The sequence below is a fragment of the Corylus avellana genome, chromosome ca10, assembly GCF_901000735.1.
Source record: "Corylus avellana chromosome ca10, CavTom2PMs-1.0".
Classification (NCBI taxonomy): Eukaryota; Viridiplantae; Streptophyta; class Magnoliopsida; order Fagales; family Betulaceae; genus Corylus; species Corylus avellana.
In genome coordinates this window covers 17,561,600-17,570,364 of record NC_081550.1, presented here as the reverse complement: position 1 = coordinate 17,570,364, position 8,765 = coordinate 17,561,600, and the positions used below count along the sequence as shown (strand labels likewise).

Below are 8,765 nucleotides of genomic sequence, written 5' to 3'. Positions count from 1 at the left end.
ATTTTATCAATCTTTTAAATAGGAAAAAATTCACTTTACCTTCCTAAAGTTTCAGGAGTTTTTCAATTCGAATCGCAATGTTTAAAAATTGGCAATATACCCTCCTAATGTTTCAAAAATTTTCAATTAAGATCCTCCATTACTAATTTCCGTCTAATTGGACGAAAATCATCTCACATGAGATTTTGATGCCCTCTATTCCAATTTTTTTCTCGTTAACATATTTTATATAAGAATAATGCTAAATACGACATTCACGTAATGTCTATGGGCCCTTAAATTTTAATTTTTAATTTTTTTTTTAACAAAATCCAATAAACACTGACACATCATCTTAATAAAATGAAAGGAATACGCGGTGTAACATTGGAAAGGGTGGTAGATTTCAAAAGAGAAATAATTTTCTTGGATTTATCGAAAATTATTGTAAAAAGATTTTTAATAAAATAAGTTGGTTTTGGAATTCCTAGATTTCCGTACTTCCTAAATCTTACTAGCAGGGCAGGGCACTTGCTCTAGGGTGGCCCTGAGGACCCCATCCTCAGGGCCATCTCACAGCTTGCCCGATTTAAGCGGAGTATTTACTATTTAATAGGAGATGGTGAGATACTGCAATCTACAGCTAAAAAATCCCCGCGCAGATTCGCCAACTGAAAACCAAATGTCTCCACTCTCCAAACGCTATCTCTTCGCTTACAATTCTCTGCAGGCCCTCGGATGGTAATTCTCTCCCAAATCTCTCTCTCTCTCTCTCTCCGCGTGTGTTTATTGTATTCGTAATTTTCATATGACAGGGCATTTGCTCTCTCAAGAATTTTGAGCAGCTTTGTATTCACCAAGTCTATTCATGGAGCTTACGCTTCGGCCGGAGAGCTAATCTGTCAGTTTTCTAGCCCTCTGTTTGGTTTCTGATAAAATTGGAAAGAATGAGAGAATTTCACCAACCTAATTAATGTTGATTTTATTTCAAACCAAGAAAAACACAAAAGTCTGTCAAAGTCGTTTTTTTTTTTTTCTATTTCTAATTGCTGTTATGCCCTTCATTTTATCGGTATTGAAGTAAACCCAAGCTTGAAAATGTATATTAAGTTTTTTTTCGTTTTTCTTTTTTCTTTTTTGTTATCTTTTTGGAGTGAAGGGTTGCTGGAAGCATTTCAATTCTTGGAAGTTGTACATGCAGCCATTGGTAGGTTTCCTAGGGGTTCATAGACTTTTCATTTTTATGGGAATTATATGATTGAGTGTAATAATTAATATATGTGTGATTTTGATGTCTGATTATTTGAAAGGTATTGTGCCAAGTGGAGTGTGGACTACCTTTATCCAATGGGAAGGAAGGATTATTTTTCTTTTAGCGGTTCATCAAATCGATGAGGTTCTCTAAATTGTTTTTGGGTTCTCATAATTCAATTTAAGTACTAATTAAACTATTTTCATGTTTGATTCCCTGGATATATTTGACTATTTTTCTTTGTTACTCCTTCTAGAATTTTGATTTTTTTTTTTTTTTTCGACAGTTGATTATCAAATAATGTGTTAATGTGATAGCCGCTTAAAGCCACTTGTTATTGCAGTGTAGGAGATCAAAAATAGATTTTGAATTCATATATTTTATATGGTATGCTTGTGATGCTCAAAGAGAAACAATTCATTGGTTATGGCTTTTTGTAGGTCCAAGAGTTGCCAACAATTTTCACGACTCTTGTTGCTTGGAGCCTAGCTGAGGTAAGACGTTTTTGTTGAGGAAAATTGAGCAGAAATGAGCACTATCTTTAAAGTGATAATTGTCTTCACTCGAAAGAGTTTGCTTTCGGATTATAAATGTTAAATCACCAATTGTCCCAAAAGTAGGGCCGGCTCAATGGCTAGGCCACTGAAGCAGTCGCCAAGGGTCCCCAGTTAGTAAGGTCCAAAAAAATTTTTAATAAGGCCCAAAATTTTTTTTTAATAAGGCCTAAATAATTTTTTAATTTTATTTTAACTTAAGGCCTAATTTTTTATTTTTTATTTTTAACATAAGGCCTAAAATTTTTTCCCATAAAAATTTAAGGCCTCTAAAATAAAGCCCCAATATAATAAGCTCATTGTAAAATAAAGTCAATTAACCCAAAAAAACAAATATGCCACATCAATTTTTTTGGGCAACTAGTTAAAAGTTAAACTTAAAAGTCATGAAACAACAATGAGAATGAAAGTGATAATAATATTATAAAAATATAATAAGATTATTAAAATAAATATTAAAAAAAATAAGGTCCAACTTCAAAACTTCACCTAAGGCCTCCAAATATATTGAGCCGGCCCTGCCCAAAATCATAAGCTTATAGGAAGTCCCTCACATATGAGCTCAAACTCCATTTTTAATAAGTGATGCCCAACACGTGAAATATTTAATTTAAACATGGGTAAATTGACTGAGTCAAGGTTCGAACTCAAAACCTTTGGCTCTGATACTATGTTAAATCATCAATTGTCTCAAAAGATTAAGCTTATATGAAAGAGGTAAATATAATCACTTAATTATTACTTTAACAATAAATAATTCACTTTCAGGATACAACAAAGTCACCAACTGGAGACATCAATTCTAAAGTCTGTTCTTCAGAGTTTTTGAATTTTGAAAGATAATTTAAAAACGCGTGGAAGTTAAGGAAGATCTTGTGAAGTTTACTCGAATAATTATAATATCTTGTCCGACTTTCTTCACATACTCTCACGTTTGTTTTTGTTTCTGCTTCATGACTTTCATGGTATTATCAATAAATATAATAATGGTGATGATCCTGGATGCAGATAATTAGGTATCCACATTATGCGTTGAACTGCATAGGAAAATGTCCATCTTGGATGACCTATCTCAGGTTCCGAAATTATATGCATGCACCATTACATATATATATATATACATTATATAAGCAATATTCGATGCTTTTATATAAAATTACTCACTTTATGCTTCACCAGGTACTCTGCATTCACTGTGCTGTATCCTATTGGAATCCCTGGTGAAAGTAAGTCTACGGATTCCAATCATCTTGATTTTCTATTCAGGGTCATCTCAATGGCTTTGCTGTATAAAAATATTACAAGAAATTTCGTTTAATTCTCCTGAACTTTCATTATTTTTGTAATATTTTTTTCAAAATACAAAAACTTTTAATGTAGTGAATGAAACTTTTAATTTTTTATAATGTCACGTCTCCATTAGATTTTTCCGTTAAATTTTGTTAAAATTTTTAAAATCCTTTTTTTTTTTTTTTTTAGTAAAAAAATTTAAAGATTCAAGCATGAGTAATTTTGAAAATTTCGTTAAATCTTGAGTAACGCTTGAGTTTTTGCAGTTTTTATTTATTTATTTTCTTTTTTCAAGAAAAAAGGGGTGTTTTGATAATTTTGACACCCATCTATTAAGATTTAATGGAAAAATTTAACAGTGACATTACAAAAAATTGGAAGTTTCATGCAATAAATCAAGAGTTTTTAAACTTTAAGATGAGGTAATTACAAAAATGATGAAAGGTCAAAGGAATTAAGTAAAACTTCCAAAAATATTATTATGATCCACTCTCCATTCCCTGTTCTCTTATTTCTTATCACTTGTTTCTTCTGTATAATTTGGCCAATATTGCCATGCAGTGTGGCTCGCATACCAAGCACTTCCATTTATAAAGAAGAAGGATCTTCTTTTTAGTGGCCTTCCCTTCAGCTATTATAGTTATCATAAGGTTTGTTGATATTTTAGATTCTGTGAGGAAACCTCAATTCTTTCTTGGAAAGATGAGGAACTTAAAGCTAAAGTGTAGTTAAAAGAAATGGAAAATTTTACAAAGAAGTCTTAATTTACCATGTGATTTGAAAAGATTAGCAATGTACCCTCATCTGTCACTTACTGGATATTAAAATGACATTTATACTCTTGAAATTTTTATAAAATTCTAAGTTTACCCTTAATTTCAAATTAAAAATTTTTTAAAAAAGAAGAAGGCCCACGATGGGTCATGGGTGACCACGGTGGGTCTCGGCGAGAGACCCGCTGTGGGTCAGCAGACCCACAGTTGGGTCTGGCCCGACCCAGCCCTGGGTCAAAAAACCCCGTGGGTTTGCTTACCCACAGCCATGCATCTGCTGACCCACGGTAGTGGGTTTCCTGGCCCACGGCCGTGGGTTGGTTGGATCATAAGATTTTTTTTCTCTTTTTTTTTTTTTTGAAAAATAAAAATTCAAGGGTAGTTTGACATTTTTAGTCGTTTCCGTTAGGAATTAATGTAAAAATTTGACAGATGGGGTAGATTGCATCAAATTAAAAGTTCGAGGGGTGAAAGTAAGAGTTTTTGAAATTTGGGAGGATCTTCTTAAAACGTTTGGTAGTTCAGGAGTCCTATGTGAAGTTTTCTCTTTTTTAAAAAAATAAAAATCAAATTGTATTGTTTATGTAACTTTCAAATTTTCTTTTGGGTTAAGTCACAAAAGTCCCATCAACTTTCACCCATTTTGAGATGACCCCCTCAAAGTTCAAAAACTCTTAATTTTACCCATCGAACTTTTAATTTGATTCAATCTACCTTCCTCCATCAACTTTTGGTGTTAACCCCTAATGGAGTCTATGAAAAATACCAAGATACTCTCAATTTTTTTGTCTTTTTTTATTTTTATTTTTATTTTTTATTAAAAAAAATAGTGAAATTAATGGTAAATTCAAAATTTTATAAAATTTTAGGGTAACTTCACTAAAGACTTATGAATTTCCACCCGATTTGCACCCTCTCAAAACCAAATCTCTCAATTTAATCTCTCTTTTCAAATTTCTCAATTAAACTCATCTCAAATTTTAAATGTTACATGGTTTATACCCCTGACTTTTATATAAAATTCTAACTCTACCCTTAATTTCAAAATGTTTTTTTATTTTAAAAAAATGAAAATCAAGGATATTTTGGTCTTTCTAACGGTTAAAATTGACGGAGGGGTCCACATTGACAGCAATTGAAAGTTCATGAGTTTAAATTGAAAGATTTTGAAGTTTGGAGGAGGGATTGTCAAATCGGGTAGAAGTTCAGAGGTCTTTAGTAAAGTTACCCTTAAAAGTTTCAAATGTATAAAGGCTATTTCATCAATTTTAACGCCAAACCTTAATGGAGGGGGTAAACTGTATCAAATTAAAAGTTTGAATAATGAAATTGAGAGTTTTTGAACTCTGAATGGTTTTCTCAAACGTGTGAAAATTCAAAGGGTCTTTGTGAAGTAATACATATTATTGTTCTTTTCGCATGTAATACATCTATTACTTGTTGCCTTCTTGCTCCTACTTAGACTTTTTTTTTTTTTGATATTTAGTTGAATTTTCTGTTTCAGCTTCATCTTCTCTGTTGCCCTTACCCAAATTTAAAGCTTTACCAGCATATGCTGAAGCAACGGAGGTCAAAACTCGGAAAACTCCATAAAAAGGAGAAAATTTGAAGGTTGATGCTCTTTCAGATATAGTTACTAGTTGGTTGCCACTAAATGGTTGCTCTAGCTTGAAACCTTAGATATCGTATGCCATGTACATTGGCTTCATATGTATTCTTGGTTAATGGTTAGATTTATTTAATATAAATAAAAACGAAATCTATTTTATATCTAAAAGTTTTTATGTGCATTTAATTGAAAGATTTCCCTCTTTCAAGTTCCCTCAAAATTTTGAAGTGCACGCAAGAAAAGTTTGTTTCACATTGACTAGATACAAAGATAAGGAATTCTCCTCACTTAACAATAAATTGAAGTGATGGAGAAAAGAGCTAGCCACCTAACAGTGGCAAAGTTGCCCTCGGCAGTCAGCACTTGACGCGGTGTGTCATGTGCAAGGGCAATGGGCTTTTGGCCCTATGAGTTGCACTTTGCAACGTTTTTTAGCCGTTGAAAGGGTTTAATATTAGATTTATGGTGCCTATTAAAGTGGATTTGGGGGTTACAATTTGTGACCATTGGATCAAATGATCTAGGACAGTCAAATGTGTCTAGAATCACTATAAATATGACCATTTGGTCATAGGCAAAGTGTAACGACCTTGATTCTAGGCTAAAGTAATTCTTAGGACTAGCCTTGATAGATGAATTCAGAATTGTGTGGCTCATCAATATGATTGATTTATCTTAGTTAAATGGATCAAAACAACTTTAATTCAATTTGGTATGGGTATAAGTTTGGTAGCCGTATTTAAGGAATCCTAAAGTTATTTATGTCACTCAAATTGGTAAGTTATAACATTTGATATTCACGAGATTTTAAGTGAAATAATCTTCAATGGGTAGCTCAATTATCTGTGGATCACGTTTTATAAAGCGGAGGTCATTAATTCGAATCCCCCCTCATTTTCCCTTGTGTGGACATGTCAAAAAAAAAAAAAAAAAATGAAAGATGACCTATTTTAATGGGATTCTATTCTTGGAAAGTTTCCAAGAGTTCTATTTAAGGTAAGAATTTTCATTTATGGAAAGTTTTAAATAAGGAAAGCAACAAAGATGTGCTAACCCTTCTATGCATAGTCTGATAGTCTTAAGCTATTCATGACAAGTAAAAGAATTAGAAGGAAATTATTATGAAAAGAGTACGCGTGGGGAGGAGGGAATTTTTGGCCCCATAGATGTTTAAAAATGTATTGGCTCGGAGCGGTAATGTTGCTCAAGATGGAAGCGCTGAGCGCAACCGCTGAAGGACATTTGAGAAGGCAGTAATCCATCACTATGTCATGCTGAGTGCACCTAGATTAATTAGCAGACCGGTAGGTTTGTGGCCACAATCGCTACCATGGTCACAAGAACCACACAACCTTAGTATACATGGCATAATGGTGTACACAGGTCCTATTATGAGAAAACTTACTTACAAGCAAAAATGTTTTGTGTGTGGAGGTGAGCGTTATGTTTTAAAAACGAATGAAAAATATGTTTTTCATTTGGTATTTTTGGTGGAGATGTGGTTTCAACTTTCAACCAAAATAAATTTTTTTTTTTTTAAAAAAAATTATTTTAATAAAATAGAAAGTAAATTTAAATAAGTGGTTGGATGTAGTTTTCGAAAAGTGGTCAAATAAAATTTAAAATATAAATTTTAATTAACTATTTTAGATAAAATAGAGAAAGCTTGCATTTGTAAACCATTATGATGCTCGTCACGGAGAAGAGGAATCAAGGTATGCCAAAAATAATAATTTACTTTCTAAAATTAATTTTCGTTAAGTAACTTAACAAAATCTGTCATTTCGCTACATCGTATCTAATAAAAATGCTAACAAAATCTATCACTTTGCTACATCATATCCAATAAAAATGCTAACAAAATCTGTCACTTTGTTACATCATATCCAATAAAAATGCGACATATGTTATTATTAATCTATGACTTTCAAAAATAACAATTAGGATTTTTCATATCATTTTATGACACTAGATAAGATTACACATCAGCCCTTACTGCACATCATATGGCTATAGTAAATTAACTCAATCTCTTATATCCCTAAAATTTAACCTGTGCGTAACCCTTCCTCATCTTCATCTTCGTCGATAGCTTCACAAAATGTGACCGTCAAATTCTCACAAAATGCTCTCAAATCGTGACGATGATGATGAAAATGAGGGAGGGTTACGAACAAAGTAAAATTTTGAGAATAGAAGAAATTATGTTAATTTATTATAGTAGTATGACATAACAAAGTAATGGATTCTTTTAAGTTACTCAACGAAAATTGATTTTAGAAAATAAACTGTTATTTTGGCCTATCCTGAGGACGTATAAATTATTTTTTATACAACAAGGTGTGACTTATAATTTATGCCAACTATAGGGACCTATAAATTATTTGTTATATCACAAAGAGTGATTTGTAATTTAGGCTAATCACAAGGATCAATTTTGCATTTATTCCTAACATAAAAGTGAAATGAGTTTTAAATTTTTTTGTAAATATTTTATGAGAAACGTTATTGGTTAATGTTTTGACTTTTTGGGTAATAAGGAAAAAGGTAAAAGGGAAGGGGTTAGCAAATGGGGATGTCCCTTAATCACTAGTAACTCGGCGCCGGATTTTCAACAATTTATTATCCTAACAACAAAATTATTGAGCATTTCCATAATTTATTTAGCTTATTTTTAATTTTGTATTATTTTTATTTGGGTAAAATTCACATACTTCCAAACTACCACATAATTGATAATGTTCCCCTCAAACTATCAAAACATTGTCAATGTCTCCCTAAGCCTAGCAAAAAGAAAAAATGTCCATATGTATTTTTTAATAAGACAAAAATACCACTAAATTCAAAAAAAAAAAAATAATAATAATTTCTTCTATTTTTTTAAAAAAAAAATTTAAACAAAAATTCTTTTTTTTAAAAAAAAAAATGAGTTTTTTTAAACGGAAATTTTTATTTAAAAGAAACATTTTTTTTTAAAAAAAAAAAAAATTGTTTTAGAAAACGAAAATTTTTATTTTCTTAAAAGAAAATTGTTAATTTTTTTAAAACAGAAATTTTATTTTAAAAATTTATAAAACCAAAAAAAAATCGAAATTTTTTATTTTTCTTCTTATGCAAAGGAATTTTTTTTTCTTTTTTTTTTTTAATTTAAATTTGCCACTCTTTGGATTTATTTTTTTTTATTTTTTAGTTTTAGGTTTTTTCTAGAAGTTTTAGTATTTTTTTTCTTTTTATTTTACTAAGGGTAGTTTCGTCATTGGGGGAATATTGACAATTTTTGGTAGTTCGGGGAGAAATTGTCACAATTG

At 31.1% G+C, this 8,765-nt stretch overlaps 1 protein-coding gene across 1 annotated transcript; it reads left to right on the top strand.

Moving 5' to 3' along the window:
• The first annotated feature begins 640 nt into the window (after positions 1–640).
• On the top strand, positions 641–5,591 carry LOC132164772 (uncharacterized). The gene is made up of 9 exons (XM_059575327.1): positions 641–720; positions 795–880; positions 1,139–1,186; positions 1,290–1,375; positions 1,672–1,725; positions 2,794–2,861; positions 2,965–3,011; positions 3,637–3,725; positions 5,353–5,591. Exons 1-9 carry the CDS (start codon positions 662–664, stop codon positions 5,455–5,457), a joined length of 642 nt encoding a protein of 213 aa, XP_059431310.1. The 5' UTR covers positions 641–661; the 3' UTR covers positions 5,458–5,591.
• Positions 5,592–8,765: the final 3,174 nt, after the last annotated feature.